Raw genomic sequence first — 20,983 nt, forward strand, 5'->3', positions numbered from 1 at the left:
GGGAAAGGAAATATCCACCCAAGTCCAGGAAGTGCAGTGAGTCCCATACAGGATAAACCCAAGGAGAAACATGCTGAGACACATAGTAATCAAATTGGCAAAAATTAAAGACAAAGAAAAATTATTGAAAGCAGCAAGGGAGAAATGACAAATAACATACAAGGGAACTCCCATAAGGAAAACAGCTGATTTCACAGCAGAAACTCAACAAGCCAGAAAGGAGTGGCATGATATACTTAAAGTGATGAAAAGGAAGAACATACAAACAATATAACTCTGGAAGGAAAGGATCTCCTTCAGATTCGATGGAGAAATCAAAAGCATTACAGACAAGCAAAAGCTAAGAGAATTTAGCACCACCAAACCAGCTCTACAACAAATGCTAAAGGAACATCACTAAGTGGGAAAAACAAGAGAAGAAAAGGACCTACAAAAACAAACCCAAAACAATTACAAAAATGGTAATAGGAACATGCCTATTGATATTTACATTAAACGTGAATGGATTAAATGCTCCAACCAAAAGACACAGGTTGGCTGAATGGATACAAAAACAAGACCCATATATATGCTGTCTACAAGAGACCCACTTCAGACCTAGGGACACATTCAGACTGAAAGTGAGGGGATGGAAAAAGATATTCCATGCAAATGGAAATCAAAATAAAGCTGGAGTAGCAATATTCATATCAGGATAAACTAGACTTTAAAATAAAGAATGTTATAAGGGACAAGGAAGGACACTACATAAGGATCAAGCAGTCAATCCAAGAGGAAGATATAACAATTAGAAACATATATACACCCAACATAGGAGCGCCTCAATACATAAGGCAACAGCTAACAGCTATACAAGAAGAAATCGACAGTAACACAATAGTAGTGGGGGACTTTATCACCTCACTTACACCAGTGGACAGATCATCCAAAGAGAAAATAAGGAAACATAGGTTTAAATGACACAATAGACCAGATGGATTTAATTGATATTTATAGGACAGTCCATCCAAAAACAGCACATTGCACTTTCTTCTCAAGTGTGCATGGAACATTCTCCAGAATAGATCACATCTTGGGTCACAAATCAAGCCTCTGTAAATTTTAAAAAATTGAAATCATATCAAGCATCTTTTCTGACCACAACACTATGAGATTAGAAATCAATTACAAGGAAGAAACACCGTAAAAATCACAAAAGTATGGAGGCTAAAAAATATGTTACTAAATAACCAAGAGATAACTGAAGAAATTAAAGAGGAAATCAAAAAACACCTAGAGACAAATGACAATGAAAACACGATGATCCAAAACCTATGGGATGCAGCAAAAGCAGTTCTAAGAGGGAAGTTTATAGCTATACAAGCCTACCTCAAGAAACAGGAAAAATCTCAAATAAACAATCTATCATTACACCTAAAGGAACTAGAGAAAGAACAAACAAAACCCAAAGATAGCAGAAGGAAAGAAATCATAAAGATCAGAGCAGAAATAAATGAAATAGAAACAAAGAAAACAATAGCAAATATCAATAAAACTAAAAGCTTGTTCTTAGAGAAGGTAAACAAAATTGATAAACTAGTAGCCAGACTCATCAAGAAAAAGAGGGAAAGGATTCAAATCAATAAAATTAGAAATGAAAAAGGAGAGGTACAACAGACACTGCAGAAATACAAAGCATCATAAGAGACTACTACAGTCACCTCTATGCCAATAAAATGGACAACCTGCAAGAAATGGACAAATTCTTAGAAAGGTATAACCTTCTGAGACTGAACGAGGGAGAAATAGAAAATACGAACAGACCAATCACAAGTCATGAAATTGAAACTGTGATTAAAAATCTTCGAACAAACAAAAATCCAGGACCAGATGATTCACAGGTGAATTCTATCAAACATTTAGAGAAGACCTAACACCTGTCCTTCTCAACTCTTCCAAAAAACTGCAGAGGAAGGAATACTCCCAAACTCATTCTATGAGGCCACCATCACCCTGATTTCAAAACCAGACAAAGATAGTACAAAAAAAGAAATTTAGAGACCAATATCACAGACAAATGTAGATGCAAAAATCCTCAACAAAATACTACCCAACAGAATCCAGCAACACATTAAAAGGATCATACACCATGATCAAGTGGGATTTATCTCAGGGATACAAGTATTCTTCAGTATACACAAATCAATCAATGTGATACACCATATTAACAAATTGAAGAATAAAAACCATATGATCATCTCAGTAGATGCAGAAAAAGCTTTTGACAAAATTCAACACCAATTTATAATAAAAACTCTCCAGAAAGTGGGTATAGAGGGAACCTACATCAGAATAATAAAGGCTATATATGACAATCTACAACAAACATCATTCTCAATGGTGAAAAACTGAAAGCATTTCCTCTAAGATCAGGAACAAGATAAGGATGTCCACTCTCATCACTATTATTCAACATTGTTTTGGAAGTCCTAGCCACAGCAACAGAGAAGAAAACAAAATAAAAGGAGTCAAAATTGGAAAAGAAGAAGTAAAACTGTCACTGTTTGCAGATGACATGATACTATATGTATAGAATCTTAAGACACCACCAGAAAACTACTAGAGCTAATCAATGAATTTGGTAAAGTTGCAGGATACAAAATTAATGAACAGAAATCTCATGCATTCCTATACACTAATGATGAAAAATCTGAAAGAGAAATTAAGGATACACCCCCATTTACCACTGCAACAAAAAGAATATAATACCTACTAATAAACCCTACCTAGGGAGAAAAAAGATCTGTATGCAGAAAACTATAAGACACTGAGGAAAGAAATTAAATATGATACCAACAGATGGAGAGATACACCATGTTCCTGGATTGGAAGAATCAATATTGTGAAAATGACTAAACTACCCAAAGCAATGTACAGATTCAGTGCAATCCCTATCAAATTACCAATGGCATTTTTTACAGAAGTAGAACCAAAAACCTTAAAATTTGTATGGAGACACAAATTACCCAAATAGCCAAAGCAGTCTTGAGGGAAAAAAACAACTGGAGGAATCAGACGCCCTGACTCCAGACTATATTACAAAGCTTTAGTAATCAAGACAATATGGTACTGGCACAAAAACAGAAATATAGATCAATGGGACAGGATAGGAAGCCCAGAGATAAACCCACACGCCTATGGTCAACTGATCTATGACAAAGGACATACAATGAAGAAAAGACAGCCTCTTCAATAAGTAGTGCTGGGAAAACTGGACAGCTACATGTAAAAGAATGCAATTAGAACACTCCCTAACACCATACACAAAAATAAACTCAAAATGGATTAGAGACCTAAATGTAAGACCGGACACCATAAAACTCTTAGAGGAAAACATAGGAAGAACACTCTTTGACATTGATCCACCTCCTAGAGTAATGGAAATAAAAACAAACAAATGGGACCTAATGAAACTTAAAAGCTTTTTTAAAGCAAAGGAAACTACAAACAAGACAAAAAGACAACCCTCAGAATGGGGGTTGCAAACGAGTCAACAGCCTAGTGATTAATCTCCAATATATATAAACAGTTCATGCAGCTCAATATTAAAAAAAAAAACCCAATCAAAAAATGGGCAGAAGACCTAAATAGACATTTCTCCAAAAAAGACATACACATGGCCAAGAAGTACATGAAAAGCTGCTCAACATGATTAATTATTAGAGAAATGCAAATGAAAACTACAATGAGGTATCACCTCACACCAGTTAGAATGGGCATCATCAGAAGATCTACAAACAACAAATGCTGGAGAGAGTATGGAGAAAAGGGAATCCTCTTGCACTGTTGGTGGGAATGTAAATTGAGACAGACACTATGGAGAACAGTATGGAGGTTCCTTAAAATCTAAAAATAGAATTACCATATGACCAGCAATCCCACTACTGGGCATATATCCAGAGAAAACCAAAATTCAAAAAGACACATGTGGGCTTCCCTGGTGGTGCAGTGGTTGAGAGTCCGCCTGCCAATGCAGAGGACGCGGGTTCATGCCCCGGTCCAGGGGGATCCCACATGCCGCGGAGAGGCTGGGCCCGTGAGCCGTGGCCACTGAGCCTGCGCATCCGGAACCTGTTCTCCGCAACGGGAGAGGCCACAACAGTGAGAGGCTCGCGTACCGAAAAAAAAAAAAGACACATGCACCCCAATGTTCATTGCAGCACTATTTACAATAGCCAGGTCATGGAAGCAACCTCAATGCTCATCGACAGACGAATGGATAAAGAAGTTGTGATACATATATATAGGAGGGAATATTACTCAGCCATATAAAGGAACAAAATTGGGTCATTTGTAGGGACGTGTATGAATCTAGAGACTGTCATACAGAGTGAAGTAAGTCAGAAAGAGAAAAACAAATATCACATATTAATGCGTATATGTGGAACCTAAAAAATGGTACAGATGAAACGGTTTGCAGGGCAGAAGTTGAGACACAGAGGCAGAGAACAAATGTATGGACACCAAGGGGGGGAAAGCAGTGGCAGTGGGGTTGGTGGTGTGATGAAGTGGGAGATTGGGATTGACATGTACACACTGATGTGTATACAATGGATGACTAATAAGCACCTGCTGTATAAAAATATAAAATTCAAAAGAAAAAAATAGTAGAAACCCTAGAGTTGAAGAATGCAATGATTGAACTGAAGATATTCAATAAAGAGCTTCAATAGTAGACTCAACCAAGCAGAAGAAAGAATTAATAAACTGGAAGACAGTTTATTTGGAATCATTCAGTCAGAGGAGAACAAGAACAACAAAAACTGGAAATTAAAAAGAGTGAGGAAATCCTAAGTGAATTGTGGAGTACCCTTAAAAGAAACAATCTAGGGCTTCCCTGGTGGTGCAGTGGTTGAGAGTCTGCCTGCCGATGCAGGGGACATGGGTTCATGCCCTGGTCCGGGAAGATCCCACATGCCATGGAGCAGCTCGGCCTGTGAGCCACGGCCGCTGAGCCTGCGTGTCCAGAGCCTGTGGTCTGCAATGGGAGAGGCTACAACAGTGAGAGGCCCACATACCGCAAAAAAAAAAAAAAAGAAACAATCTATGCGTTATTGGAGTCCCCAGAAGGAGGAAAGGGAAAAGGTGGCACAAAACTTATTTTAAAAAGTAAGGGCTGAGAATGTTCCAAATCTAGGGGAGATTTATATATTGATGTTCAAGAAGTTAATAAATCACCCCCAAAATTTCAACCCAGAACAATTTTTCAAAAGACACATTATAATAAAACCATCTAAAATCAAGACAAAGAGAATTTTAAAAACAGAAAAAGAAAATTTCTCACATATAGGGGAAACCCCTTAACACTATAGATGGATTTATCAGCAGAAAATGTATAGGACAGGACAGAGTGGGCTGATATATTCACAGTGCTTAAAGAAAAAACATGCTAACCAATAATACTTACATGGCAAAGTTGTCTTTCAGAAATGAAGGCGAGACCACTACACCTACTTTACAAGAAATGCTAAAAGGAATTATTTGAACTGATACAAAGGGATAAATAATAATAAAACATAAATATTTTAAAACATGAGGTAAAGGTAAATATATAGTCAACTTCAGATTATTCTAATGCTGTAATATGGTGGTTTGATAATCACTTAACTCTAGTATAAACATTAAAGGACAAAAGTATTAAAAATAACTATAGCTACAATAATTAGTTAATGGATACACAATACAAAAATTTAAATTGTGACACAAAAAATGTAAAATTGTGGGGGTGGGAGAGTAAACGTGTAGAGTGTATGCAATTGAAGGTAAGTTGTTATCATCTTAAAATAGACTGCTATAGTTATAAGATGCTTTCTGTAAGTCCCATGATAACTGAAAAGTAAAAACTTTCAGCAGATACACAAAAGGCAAAGAGAAGGGAAGCAAAACACATCATCAGAGAAAATCAATAAATCACAAGATAGGCAGCAAAGAGGAAAAAAGGAGCAAGGGAACTACAAAGCAGCCAAAAAACAATAAATGAGATAGAATTATTAAGTCCTTACCCATCAATATTTACTGTAAATCTAAATGGACTAAATTATCAAATCAGAAAGCACAGAGTGGCTGAGTGATTTAAAAAGCAAGACCCAACTATATACTACCTACAAAAGACTCACTTCAGCTTTAAGGACATATAGAAGCTCAAAATGAAGGCATTTCCATACAAATGGAAACCAAAAGAGATCATGAGTAGCTATGAGAGCATGAATAGCTAGCTATACTTATGTTGAACAAAGTTGACTTTAAGTAGAAAACTCTAACAAGAAACAAAAGAAATCATTATATAATAAAAAGGGGGGCAATTCAAAAGGAAGATATAAAAATCCTAGATATATATGTACCCAACATCAGAGTACCTAAATATATTCATCAAATACTAGCAGATCTGAAGTGAGAAATAGATAACAATACAATAATAGTAGAGGACCACAGTGCTCCACTTTCAACAATGAATATCTCATCCAACCAAAATATTAATAAGGAAACACTGAATTTTTGAATTATACATTACACTAAACGGCCCTAACACAAACATACAGTACATTCCACTTAACAGCAGCAGCATACACATTTTTTCAAGTGCACACAGAACATTCTCCAGGGTAGATTATTCATTAAATCACAAAACAAATGTTAGCAAATGTAAGAAGCTGAAGTCATACCAAGTATCTTTTCTGACCACAATCTTATAAAACAAGAAATCAGTAATAGGAGGCAACTGGAAAAAATCACAGATGTGTGGAAATTAAAACAACACTTGCCAGAACATCAATGGCTCAAAGAATAAGTCAAAAGAGAAATTTTAAAAAGTATCTTGAAGTGAATGAAAATAGGAACACAATATATCAAAACGTATGGGATGAAGTAAAAGCAATGCAACAGGGAAGGCTATAGCAATTAATTAATTATTAATTAATTAATTTTTAAAAGCCTACATTGAGAAAAAATAAAGATCACAAATAAACAACCTAACTGTACATTTCAAGGGACTAGAAGAAGCCCAAAGTTAGCAGAAAGAGGGAAATAACAAAGATCAGAGCAGAAATAGATGACACAGAGAACAGGAAAAAACAATAGAAAAGATCAATGCAACTAAGCTATCTTTTTTTTAAATCTAACAAAATTGACAAACATTTTACTAGACTAAGAAGATTCAAATAAATATATCATAAATAAAAGAGGACACATTACTACTGACACCACAGAAATACAAAGGATCATAGGCAGTTACTCTGAACAATTGTACACCAAGATATTGGATAACCTAGAAGAAGTAGATAAATTTCTAGCAATGCAATGTACTAAGACTGAATCATGAAGAGACAGGAAATTTGAACGTATCAATAATGAGTAAGGAAACTGAACCAGTCACCAAAACATCCCACCAAAGAAAAGCCCAGGACTAACCAGATGGTTTCACTGAATTCTATCAAATATTTAAGAATTAATGTCAGTCCTTCTCAAACTCTTCCAAAAAAATTGAAGAGGAAGAAACACTGCCAAACTCATTATATGAGGGCATCATTATTCTGTTACCAAACCCAGAAAAGTACACTACACAAGAAGAAAACTACAGACCAATATCCTTGGTGAGTACAGAGGCAAAAATTCTCAAGAAAATGCTAGCAAACTAAAATCAGCAGCAAATTAAAAGGATCATATATCACCATCGAGTGGGATTTATTCCTGGGATGCAGCATGGTTCAACATATGCAAATTATGAGATGGAGATGACCTAAGTGTCCACTGACAGATTAATGAAGAAAATGTAATATATGTACAAAATGGAATATTATTCAGCCATAAAAATGAACGAAATCTTGCTTGTTGCAAAAACATGATAGACTTTGAGGGCATTATGCTAAGTGAAATGTCAGAGTAAGTCAAATACATATCTTCTCACTTATACGTGGAATCTAAAAAAGCTGAACTCATAGAAACTTATGGTTGCCAGTGGCTGGTGGATGGGGAAAATGGAGAGATGTTGGCCAAAGGGTACAATATTCCAGCTCTAAGATTAATAAATTCTGAGGATTTAATGTACAACACAGTGACTATAATTAACAATATTATATCAATATTATATACTTGAAAGTTGTTAAGAGAGTAGATCTCAAACGTTATCACCTCACACAAAAATGGGTAATTATATGAGAGTATGGAGGTGTTAAATAAACTTATTGTGGTAATCATTTTACAATATATACATGTATCAAGTCATCACACTGTATACCTTAAACTTACATATATGTCAATAATATCTTAATAAAACCGGAAGATGTAGGAAAACAGATGTGATGTTTACATGGATATGGTCTTTAATATTATGAGTAATAAAATGCTTTAAATTTTTTCCTTATAATTCAGTCCATAGAGTTTGCTTTTTTATGGACAGTTTAGATACTTATAGTGGATTGTAGCAAAGAACTTGATTTAAAGAGGCAAAATAGACTGTACACAAAGAATTATTTAAAATCTTTGTTTGAAGAATGCAGTTTTAAACAGTGATGTTGATGCTGCAGCTTTTAGCTTCTGACCTCGTTGAGCATCTTAGTAAGAATTGTGATTCAGAATTTCCTCTGAGCTACCTCATTACGAGTAATTAGAAAATATTTGCAAATGAATCAACTGACAAATGATTAATATCCAAAATTTACAAGCAGCTCATGCAGCTCAATATCAAAAAAACAAACAATCCACTCCAAAAATGGTCAGAAGACCTAGAGAGACATTTCTCCAAAGAAGATATACAGATTGCCAACAAACACATGAAAGAATGCTCAACATCATTAATCATTAGAGAAATGCAAATCAAAACTACAATGAGGTATCACCTCACACTGGTCAGAATGGCCATCATCAAAAAATCTACAATCAATAAATGCTGGAGGGGGTGTGGAGAAAAGGGAACCATCCTGCACTGTTGGTGGGAATGTAAATTGATACAGCCACTATGGAGAACAGTATGGAGGTTCCTTAAAAAACTAAAAATAGAACTACCACACGACCCAGCAATCTCACTACTGGACATATACCCTGAGAAAACTGTAATTCAAAAAGAGTCATGTACCACAATGTTCACTGCAGCTCTATTTACAATAGCCAGGACATGGAAGCAACCTAAGTGTCCACTGACAGATGAATGGATAAAGAAGATGTGGCACATATATACAATGGAATATTACTCAGCCATAAAAAGAAACGAAATTGAGTTATTTGTAGTGATGTGGATGGACCTAGAGTCTGTCATACAGAGTGAAGTCAGTCAGAAAGAGAAAAACAAATACTGTATGCTAACACATATATATGGAATTGAAAAAGCAAAAAAATGGTTATGAAGAACCTAGCGGCAGGATGGGAATAAAGATGCAGACCTACTAGAGAATGGACTTGAGGACACAGGGAGGGGGAAGGGTAAGCTGGGACAAAGTGAGACAGTGGCATGGACATATATACACTACACTACCAAATGTAAAATCGATGGCTACTGGGAAGCAGGGGCGTAGCACAGGGAGATCAGCTCAGTGCTTTGTTACCACCTAGAGGGGTGGGATAGGGAGGGTGGGAGAGAAGGAGACGCAAGAGGGAAGAGATATGGGGATATATGTATATGTATAGCTGATTCACTTTGTCATAAAGCAGAAACTAACACACCATTGTAAAGCAATTATAGTCCAATAAAGATGTTAAGAAAAAGAGTAATTAGAAAATAAATTAGCTTTCAGAAATATGAATGTAAATTCTTTGACTGCTTTTCAAAAAGTATTTTTTTTGTATAATTTTGTTTTCCTCATTGACATAAATCTTTATCCCTTTCTTTTTCCTTTATATGTTAATTGTAAAACATAAAGACAAATTAGATAATATGGTTAAAAAAGCCAATGCAAAAAGCCTATTAGGAAGATTTTTAGAGTAACAGAAAGCAAGATCTTGCAAGAGCTTTTAGGAGTACAAAATCCAGTTTACATTAGATTACCAAAGCAGATTTTTTATTTTTATTTTAGTTATAAGCATTCCTGTGATAATTTTAGAAAGATCTTTTGCTTGATTCAGCTATAACTATGTATTCTTAGCAATCTGTGGCCATATAATTAAATGTATTGCTGCTATTCCAGTACATTAAATGCACAACAAAAATGCTAACATATATGAAGCCTGTTTTGTTCTGCTAATAAAATATGGTTTTCCTTTGACTGTTGAAGAATTTAAGAAACTACTACTTAATTAAAAATATGTAAAAGTCACTGCTTTTAAAATGTAGAGATATACAAATTTTGTATGTGATTAGCTCATTTGTTTAGAATTTACCTAACAATAACTTATAAAGCACTTCCATATGCCAATCACTATTCCATACAATAATTTCAGTTTTACAACTAATGCAACTGAGCTACAGAGTTTAAGTCACTTTCAAAGATCTTAAAAGCTAACAAGTGCTAAAATGTGGCTAGTACTGAACCTAGACAGTCTGTTTCCCAAGGGTATGTCCATAACTACAATACCATGCTGCTTCTTCTGATGTCAGCGGTGACATAAACACCTTGGACCAAGAACTATTTTATCCATGTCAAATTCCTCAAACATAGTTATGATCCTGTGACAGAAGTTTATATGAGTAAGGAAAAACTGTCGCCATCAATGGAAAGGAAACTCAAAGAGCTTCTAACTCATGCAGTGTGAATTAAGTAAGAACATTACACTTGGGTACAAGTACTAACATATTTGACAATGCATTTACATGAAATTATAAAATAATGAATTATAGTAATATTCCCAGTGAACAAAAATAATTTTAAAAGTATTACTTGAGGGCTTCCCTGGTGGCGCAGTGGTTGAGAGTTCCCCTGCCGATGCAGGGGACACGGGTCCAGGAAGATCCCACATGCCGCAGAGCGGCTGGGCCCGTGAGCCATGGCTGCTGAGCCTGCGCATCCAGAGCCTGTGCTCCGCAACGGGAGAGGCCACAACAGTGAGAGGCCCGCGTACCGCAAAAAAAAAAAAGTATTACTTGATCTTCTGATCAGGCTTCTGACAATTCAGTTCCTGTTCTGCCTTCTTCCTGCAGCCCTTTACTTGTCTTTCTTTTTATTACTTAGATCCATTAATTTCTTAAGAATGAGAATGGGTTTCTCTCACCAGATGCCAACAATGTAAAAATCTTAATGTTGTTGATAGACCAATTAGAATATGAAATAAATAGTAACTTCTGAAAAAAATGTAGAGATTGAGGGAGCCATGGCCTCTATGTAAATCGTCCTAATGAAAGCAGTGACATAGAACAATAATCATTAATGACTTCAGTGGGCATTACTAAACCATATTGTTGGAACATCGTAATCAAATTATATAATCCAATTAATGATGACACTAAGGCATCATAAAATACACCTTCCTTCATCCATGGTAATATCTGAAATCTATTAATGCTAATATCTTATTCTTGAATTGAAAATGACTTACTTGTAATGTCCTTTAGCTTACTCAGTTCATTTTCCTTTTTCAGTTATGGTCTATTTGTTGACTGCAGTTTTACAACTTATAGTTCTATCGATCTTATAAATTTCAAGGTCAAACTCCTTTTCTTTTGAATGAGAGTCAAAATGTAAAAGAAGGAGTTTTTATATTAAGATTTCACTCCTGTGTGTATTTTCCTGGAAATGAATATTCCAAAGATCAACAGAAAAATATAAGAATAGTCTCTCTGCTACTGCTTGTGAGAAGCAAATTGAAAATAAAATGTTTGTGCAGCCAGAAATTTTGAGAGTGCAGTACTCCTTTGAATGAGAGGCCAAATTGCTTTGAACTAAGTGATCCAGAGGGAGACGGAGAGGGGAAAGGGGAGAGAAAATGTGTGTGTGTATGTGTGTATGTGTGTGTGTGTGTGTGTGTGTATGTGTGTGTGCGTGTAGGAAAATGAAAGCTTCTAGATAAGAAACACCAGATGACTTTGAATATCCAAAGTGTTAATAGAGGAATGTTGAAAAGAGTAGAGTTTTCAGAATATCTGTGACTCTTTCATGATCTTTCTGCTTGATCATTTGGACACCAATGCATTTCCAGACTATTATGGGACCAGTGGGTCATTGTGAGCACATTATCTTCTAAAATGGTCTTGCAATCCTTATTGGAGGACTCATGGAGTTCAAGGATTCTATTTGCCTCTAGTAAATTCAGTCCAGGATAGTGGTTCTAGGTTGATATCTGGAACAAGAATTCCAATTTTTCTGTCCATACAGACCATCAGTGACATGTCATGTGGCTGCTTTTATTCTTAATGAGAATGCACTTCACAACCACATATGTAATAAGATCAGCCCTCACTGAAAATTTAGGGAAATCCAAGGGATTCTCTGCCACCTTTTGGTCAAAGGGAAAAAAATAGGAACGATTTTCCAAATACATTCCTTAAAATAATGATACTGTACAAATTAAGGTGCATCTATTCTGCCTGTACATTTTGCCACGCAAAATGAAGTTATCATAGATTATCTCATTTATACTTGTAATAAATCTATGAAGTAGTTATACTTACTATTACACCTATTTACCTAAGCTGAGGTATAAGAAGTTAATAATCTACTTAATTTACACAGCTATTAAAAGCCAAGGTTAGGATGTAAAACTTGGTTTTCTGACTCCAAAGCACATGTTCTTAAGCTCTATACTGTACTAGGCACCAATTCCTTTAACACTTTAAACACTCCCCAAAAGATCTGAAATGATGAATAATAATGATTTAATTGGTTATTTGTTTTATTGCTTTACCATGGCGGAAGATGTTCCCTAGTTCAACAAATATATTGAATGAGTATAGTATGTCAAATACTCTGCTAAGTGCTAGAATAATTCACTGATACTCATAGGGAGCTGGTAAGGAAATGGCCGAGTAAAAGTTCTAAAAGACTGACACAGAAGTATTTGTGATCTTTGATATCATGAGAGCTTTGATATCTGAGGTCTTTGAGTTTTATTTCTTTAAGAAGCAATTTGATAAAATCATGAAGGAACTTGGAATGCATCCTTGCCATTAATATGATATTGGAGTAAGTTTGCTCCATAATAGTTCTTCAGTTCAGTCAATTGGATGATCAGAGTGTAGAATTCTAATAGAAACTATAGATAATTGGAAACATGTGAAAATTTTCTCCTTCTCTTTTCATTACTCCTCTTTATAATTCTGAGCTCTCTATGATCTTTCATAACTAATCCCTCAAAGTCCTGAATTCCTACAAAACTGTCTCTTTCTTTACTTAAATAGTAGCTTTTTCCTCATAGGGAAGGAAAAATTTTTTTTCTACATTTCTAGGTTCTTGACTGAGACCTCCCTGTAATAGAACAATTAACAGGGGAAAAACAAATTTAACTATGTACAAAAATATGAGACTCAAACACAACCAGGCAATTGAGGCTTAAATACCATCCTGAGCTAAGGAAAGGGATAAGTGGTCTGAGACTTCAAAGGGAAAGAGGGAGTTCACAGGAAGATGAGAAAAGGAAATGTTCAGTAAACAAATGTTTGCCCTGCATGCAGATACTTCTCTCAAATGAAAAAATTATCTCTAGTAATAGCTCTCTTCCTGGTACAGGCCCCCTTTCTAAATTCTTTTAGGCTGTTAAAAAGGAGGAGGAAAAAAAAAAGGCTTTTGCTGAGTCTGCTGGGTCTTTATTGCCTTCAGCTCCACGTGCCAAAGTGACATATTTTCAGGTGGCACGTGGTGCTACCCTTCGCATTTCTGCTGAGGTAGTATCAGTGGTCCTGTCTTTTAATAACTAATTTGTTACACATTCTTTCCCCATTATTTTTATATGAAAATGACATTTCAAACGTTAAGAAGAGAAAAGATTAAGTTATAGAGGGCTTTTTAAAAATTGTTGCAAATTTGGTCGAGGCTCTTCAGTTTTGCATTCAAGAAATAGTTGCTGACGCCTATGTGGCAGGAACTTTGCCCTGGGAACACAACTCTGAGGAACAGAAACAAGATCTAGATTATCACTGCGTTTTCTGTCAGTGAGGAGTCAGATATTCATAACTTGATATTAGAAGGCAGAATTAACTGAGTATATATCAGGGAACCTGGGGATTGGAAATGATTTCTTTGGAAAAGCGAAGCACAGGTTAAAATCTAAAGAATATATAAGTGAATAATGGGTTGAGTGTGAAGATTAGAAATAAGAAATAATGTAATCTGGAAAGATCTTTAGGTATCTCAGGACAAAAGATAGCATGATTAAAGAAAAGAAAAACCTGTCTGGAATGCAGAGAGCAAGTGAGAACATGGAAACGAATGAGACTGGAGAGGAAGGAGAAGGTGGTATCATGCAGGACCTTGTAGGCCATGTATTTTGGTTTTCATTCTAAAATCATACTATACAGAGAGTTGTAGACCATGAAAGTTTTGTTTTAACATAAAAGCAATGGTACATCATTAACTGGTAAGCATGTTTTAATTTGTAAAAAGATCACTGTGGTTAAAGATAGAAAATTAAAAGAGTGGGGCAAGATTGCCTGTAGGGTGAACAGTTAGGAAAACCTGTTAGACTAGGTAAGAGATTGTATTAGCATAGTGACATCAGATTGAAAGCTGTAGGTGGATACAAGAAGTTTTTCTGTAGTAATGAAAGTCAAGATTTATTGAAGGATTCAACACAGGAAAGCAAGGGTGATGGGCAGGCTCAAAGGTGAACCCCTGGTTTCTGGTTTATGCAACTCGGTGCAAAATTGTGCTATTCACTGAAATAGTACATACTGGAAGAGGCCAGGTATGGTCTGGGGGTAGCAACTAGAATCCATTTTGGAGTGTTACATTTAAGGCACCTTTGAAATTGCAAGTACAGATGTTATCTGAGCAGCAGGACCCAGACTCAGAGGAGAGGTCTAGGCAGGAAATATGCTAGTCATTGGACATATTGATGGCAATTGCCATGTTAATATAAGAAAAAAGTTAATATATTTGAAATTTCATTAAAAAGACATTGTTTGGGGCTTCCCTGGTGGCGCAGTGGTTAAGAGTCCACCTGCCAGTGCAGGGGACACGGGTTCCAGCCCTGGTCTGGGAAGATCCCACATGCCATGGAGCAACTAAGCCCATGCGCCATAACTACTGAGCCTGCGATCTAGAGCCCACCAGGCACAACTACTGAGCCCACATGCCACAACTACTGAAGCCCACGTGTCTAGAGCCTGAGCTCCGAAACAAGCGAAGTCGCCACAATGAGAAGTCCACACACTGCAACGAAGAGTAGCCCCCACTAGCTGCAACTAGAGGAACCCCGTGCGTAGCAACGAAGAACAAAAGCAGCCAAAAATAAATAAATAAAATAATTTTTTAAAAAAAGACATTGTTTGAACTTAAATGGAAGTTTTGAGAATAGGCTAAGGTGGAAATAGGGTCTACCTGGCTGTTCTCTCTTCCTAGTAAGGAATGAACATATATGGACAATTTTGGAGATTCCCTTTGTAGAGTAACATGATCTTAAGCTTCAGGTCATAATAAGAACAGCATATCACAGGTTCATTTCATTTGAAACCAGTCCTTCCATATATTGCTAATACATTTTTAGGTTTTAAATCTGACTTGTTGCATGAAATTTTAAAATATACAGAAAAAAAATACGGCTTATTTTTAGCTTGATGACAAATTTGTGGAAATAAATCACACTGGGCATTCAGCTGTTTGTATTCATATCCTGCACTTTACAACAAATTGGATATGGGAATCAGGTAGGGGCCTGAGTGGTTAGAAGTCTGAGGCAGGAAAAACAATGAATTTGTGAAATCTGGACAGTCAAGGGTGAAATTAAATAGATTACAGAAGTTTGTTTCCAAGGCACAGGCATCATCAGCTAACCTGTCTTTCCTTGGCAGACAGATTATCCATAGACCGTAGAGAGCAGGATCACCCAGCCCCCAAATTGCTTTCTAGTTTTCACTTTGATCTCCATTTGCATATTTAGCATACATAATACCTCCTGGTTACTCCATCCAAAATTACTTTTTTTAAGACAGTTCTGAATATACTTGTCGTTAAAAATATTTTTGTGCATTTCAAAACTAATTATACTTTCATGAATACATCATTCCAAAGCAAACACTTAGCCTGTTGTGAACACTGTTATTAATAGATTACTTTTATGTATCTGACTAACCTTTCTTCATTAGTGTTTGGGGCAAAATTATTTAATCATTTTTGTTTTGATTCAGAATAAAGAAAGTTTATTGGTTGGGCATGAAAAAATATCTTATTGTGGGGTTTTGGAAGCTGCTAAAAGAATAAAGCTGAGTGAAAGTCATCTAAAGGGGTCTGACTGGGAGGAACTGTAGCTGCACCTATATTCCTGGGCTGTTTCTGTCGGCCAGGACATAATGAGAACAGTGGCTTCTGAGCAGCACTCATGGAGGGATATTCAATGAGAGACTGCAGCTGGGCTGACTGCAGTTCAGAAAAATTCAACAAGCATTCTTTCAGGATCAACTCTAGTCTGATTCTGAGGTTACTTAGATATATAAATGTGACACAGACTTGGTCTGAAGGAGCTTTTATGAGAAGAAAATACTAATATATTTTTTATGAAGTAATTTTTCCAGTGGAATACAGTGTATATTGAAGGAATGCAGAGAAGAGGCATTTAATCTAGACAACAAGGAAGATTTTCTAGAAGATGTGATGCCTTGCCAGGTTCTTGAAAGAGAAATAGAAGTTAACCAGGGGTAGAAGATGAGGAAGGGCCTTTTGGCAGATGGCACAGCAAACATAAATTTGGTTTGTTATGGCTAAAGAATGAACTGAGAATGGGAAGGGTAAGGGAGGGAGGGAGGGCTGGAATATGAGGAGTCGTACTTGACTTAGATGTGTAGAAAAATCTACGCATAAATGTAATAGTAACCAAATGGTGAGAGGTTTTCGTATATGTATGCCTAGCTTTCTCCTTCTTTCCTTTCCCTTTATCCTGCCTGCCTATAAAGTTATTGATTAAATATCTATTCCTCTATCAATATTCACATGCAGATTCACCACACTTTTTCTCTACTTTGCAGCTATGAGGATCTTAACTAAGGCAGTGATCTCATATATAAATATTATATATATATATATACACATATATATTATATGGAGGGAGGGAGGAAGGGAGAGAGAAAGAGAAGGAGTGAGGAGAGAGAAAATAGTATTGAAAGGTAACTACTCTTTGAAATACAAACAGAAGGCATGTTGGTAATCCAAGAATTGCATCTTGTAAGAACTGGTCATGTTTCCTTTATTCTTTCCACAGATTGCCTCTGCTTTCTTGTGTATCCCATTTCCACTCCCAGCAGGCATTCTCTGTATTTTAACCGTTTGTGTTGTTAACGAATTTATTAAAGAATTGACTCACATAGGCCACACTGTGCCATACCTATGTGGCTGTTTATGAGTCTTTCTTTTATCTGATCACTCAGATCCATGAAGAAAGAAGTTGTTGGTTTTTAATTCCCATGTTCAGCACGTAGTAAGTTATCTACAAATTTGACTGAATAATTTTTGAATGCATAGATGAATAAAAAACTAGATGAACAAAGTATTATGAGAACATGGAAGTAAAAGATAAATTCTGACTGGGGAAATAGACAAGTTTTCATGGAATAGGTGAAATCTAGTTCTACCAAGAGAAGCAGAGACTTGCCAGGCAGGAGTAGAGGCAGAAATGAATTTAGGTGACAAAACTTCCTTAATAATGCAAGATACATTCTAGCAAGAGTAAGGGCTCTGATGTGACTGAAGGGCACAGTGCTTAATTCTAAGTAAACAATGTTAAGACCATGACATCCTTTGAATGATATTCGAAGACAATTTTCTTCACTCCAAAGGAAACTTAAGTTCTTTGTGCAGAGAAGTACCATTATTTTACCTTTGATTTGGGTGCATAAAATAATTCTCGTGAAATTAATAAATGAATGCCGAATGAGAACAAAGCTTCTAGGAGATCAGTGAGGAAACCACTGCAAGAGTAGAGGTGACAAATGGTGAGGAGCTGTGCTATGTCAGGGGGTATAGGAAGGAGAGAATGAAGTGTAATGAGATATTTTAGATCTAAAAATGCTGTGACCTGAAACTCCACGAATACTGACCAGGATGAAGAGAGAAAAACTGGAGATTTCTGATCTTTTCAGCTTCATATGGGAGAGCACATATCTTACAATATAGAACAATGCTCGCCAAAGCCTTTTTTATTCATGCCCATGTACATAATAGCAGAATTTTAATAGATAAATAGTAAACCTTGAAGTCATCTTCCAAATAGCACACGTACTTGGATGGCTTTAAGCCAATTTATGTTGCAGTCACAGGACTGTGCCATGCACATTTAACCGTGTGACACAGCCCTATCAGGCTGACCAAGTACCTCCTGGGAGAGTGCTTTATGTCTCGGAAGTGTACTTTTGACATCTTCCAGGCAAAACCATCACATTTTAATTATCATGGATGTTGTAGCTCATGATACTATTTATGTTCATTATCATGAGATACTTCGGTATTAGCATTGTTTGAAATAACAAATTAATCACTACTGATTGACAGGCACTATTCTTAAGGTTTGTTCAACACAGGGATAACAGACAATTCATAAATAACTTTATTTACCTTTTCATAGGACACATCGGTGTACTGTATGTTATGTTCGAGTTGATCTATAAGTTTTAAGATGTTAATGACATACATTATCAAGTAAACTTGTTACTACTGTTAGAATTACAAAAATCTAAGGATTTTATATACTTCATTTCCAGAAATCATTAGGTGATGTATCTGTTATTGTATAATGCTATTTATGTCTTTAAATCCTCGCTAAATATATACATGTATTCTTTCTTCCTTTCTTTCATTTTTCTGATCTGCTCCCATTGATGACTCTATACTTTTGACTCCAGACTGGCAATATGAGGGTAAGATGACAAAAATAAAATCTCAAACAACCTCATGAACATTGCTTGTCTGTCTTTGTTTTATTCTCTTTAAAACATTATTAAAGATCTATTCACTCTTTTTAATTAGACCCTTTATTACAATTAAAGTCCAATTATGTTTGTTTCTGTTGTGATGCTTTAATTACAATTTATCCTTGTTAATCATTCCTTTATGTTGTTTTTCTGGGTTAAATTACCATCCCGTTATCTCTGTCCTGAAGGACCTCTGCTCTCCAGTGGTCTCTGCTGGTGTTTTCCAGTAAGATTTGAACAGTTTCATGGTATACAAAGTGTCTTTGTTACGATGTGGTAAGGAATCTATATAGCTCTTATGAGAATTTTTTAAAAATAAAAAACTGTTAAAAGAAATGATGCATATTAATTTGATTGCAGGATTTTTCTTTTTAAATATCAATATACATCTCAATGAACTTAATCTCAGGGTGAATGCTCCTGCAGTAGCTACTTCTTACTTTGTCTTGTTTTCTCTTTAGATTGCAAACTAGCTAGGGGGGGACCACCAGCCACCATAGTTGCCATTGATGAAGAGAGTCGGAATGGTGAGTAAGCTATGTGTTTTAAAAGTGACTTAATCTAAGAGGGATTTCTCATTTCAAACCTAGAGTTGATATGTGTGGAAGTACTAAATGAAAGCTTCAAAGTAAATCCACTGACAGTTCCTCTTTAATTTCTTCCCTGTGTGAGTTTAAATTAGGACACTAACTGGAAATACTTTATTTGGATTACATTATGAGAGACTTAATGAATAGAAATGTTTAGTTTTGATTGCAGAGAAGTCATCTGATTCACAATCAGTCTAAGAATGCATCTAGATACCGGCTAGAACTTTTCTTTGTCAATAGGTAGAGTTGACTATCACACATACTGTTACCTAGTGTATTTCTCCAAAAGAAATGGACCACAGGGTAAGCTCTGCACTGCTAATTTAAATTTGCTACAATCTGGTAAGGATTAAGATCCATAATCTATTAGACATGGTGATTTAAGAATAGTTACTAGGGGGACTTCCCTGGTGGACCAGTGGTTAAGACTTTGCCTTCCAATGCAGGGGGTGCAGGTTTGATCCCTGGTCGCAGAGCTAAGATCCCACATGCCTTGTGGCCAAAAAAACCCAAAAAACATAAAACAGAAGCAATATTGTAAGAAATTCAATAAGGACTTTTAAAATGGTCCACATCAAAAAATAAAAATCTTAAAAAAAGAATAGTTACTAGGAAAACAAAGTGCTTGGGAACAGAAAACTGACAAAAGGTGTAGAGCAGAGGAGGAAATCTGAATTTTCACTCAGTCTATCTGCCATAATTAACAACTAACTCCTAATTTATATTACAATCTTCAAAATTTTAATTTTCCTTAACAAAAAATTAGCACTTTTGTTCCCCAACACTCTCCTAGTCTCTAAACTTTACAGATATTTAGAGATTCTCCTCCTCTATTAGGTAACAGTAAAGTGGAAATCCCTTGAGTCTTGGTTTCTATTTCAAACTATTCTAAATATGAGAATGTTCTGTGGCTCATTTTGTCTACTAATTCTGTAACAGACTTTCCACTGGGTTTGATTTGTACTTTCTGTCTAGTCTCAACACTGTTTTTCCAGATTGATGTCTTTTTAAAAAAGAATGTCGGGCTTCCCTGGTGGCGCAGTGGTTGAGAGTCCGCCTGCCGATGCAGGGGACACGGGTTCGTGCCCCGGTCTGGGAGGATCCCACATGCCGCGGAGCGGCTGGGCCCGTGAGCCATGGCCGCTGAGCCTGCGCGTCCGGAGCCTGTCCTCCGCAACGGGAGAGGCCACAACAGTGAGAGGCCCGCGTAACGCATAAAAAAAAAAAAAAAAAAAAAAAAAAAAAAAAAAAAAAGAATGTCAAGTGGTTTATTGGAAAGTGACTTTTCCCTGAAATTCAACCTACGTGTATTTTGAAAATTTCTATAGTAAACATAATACCTGTGTTGGTCCACTTTATTATGTATCAGTATTTATTATGC

General features: G+C 36.0%; 1 protein-coding gene across 1 annotated transcript in view; it reads left to right on the forward strand.

The window, feature by feature from the left end:
• Nucleotides 1–20,983, forward strand: part of PCDH15 (protocadherin related 15) — a 743,572-nt gene that overhangs the window by 122,690 nt on the left and 599,899 nt on the right. Inside the window, 1 exon segment of the mRNA XM_032608284.1 lies at nucleotides 19,474–19,539. Within this exon segment, the coding sequence (XP_032464175.1) occupies nucleotides 19,474–19,539 (66 nt within the window).

Source organism: Phocoena sinus, chromosome 16, assembly GCF_008692025.1.
Source record: "Phocoena sinus isolate mPhoSin1 chromosome 16, mPhoSin1.pri, whole genome shotgun sequence".
Classification (NCBI taxonomy): Eukaryota; Metazoa; Chordata; class Mammalia; order Artiodactyla; family Phocoenidae; genus Phocoena; species Phocoena sinus.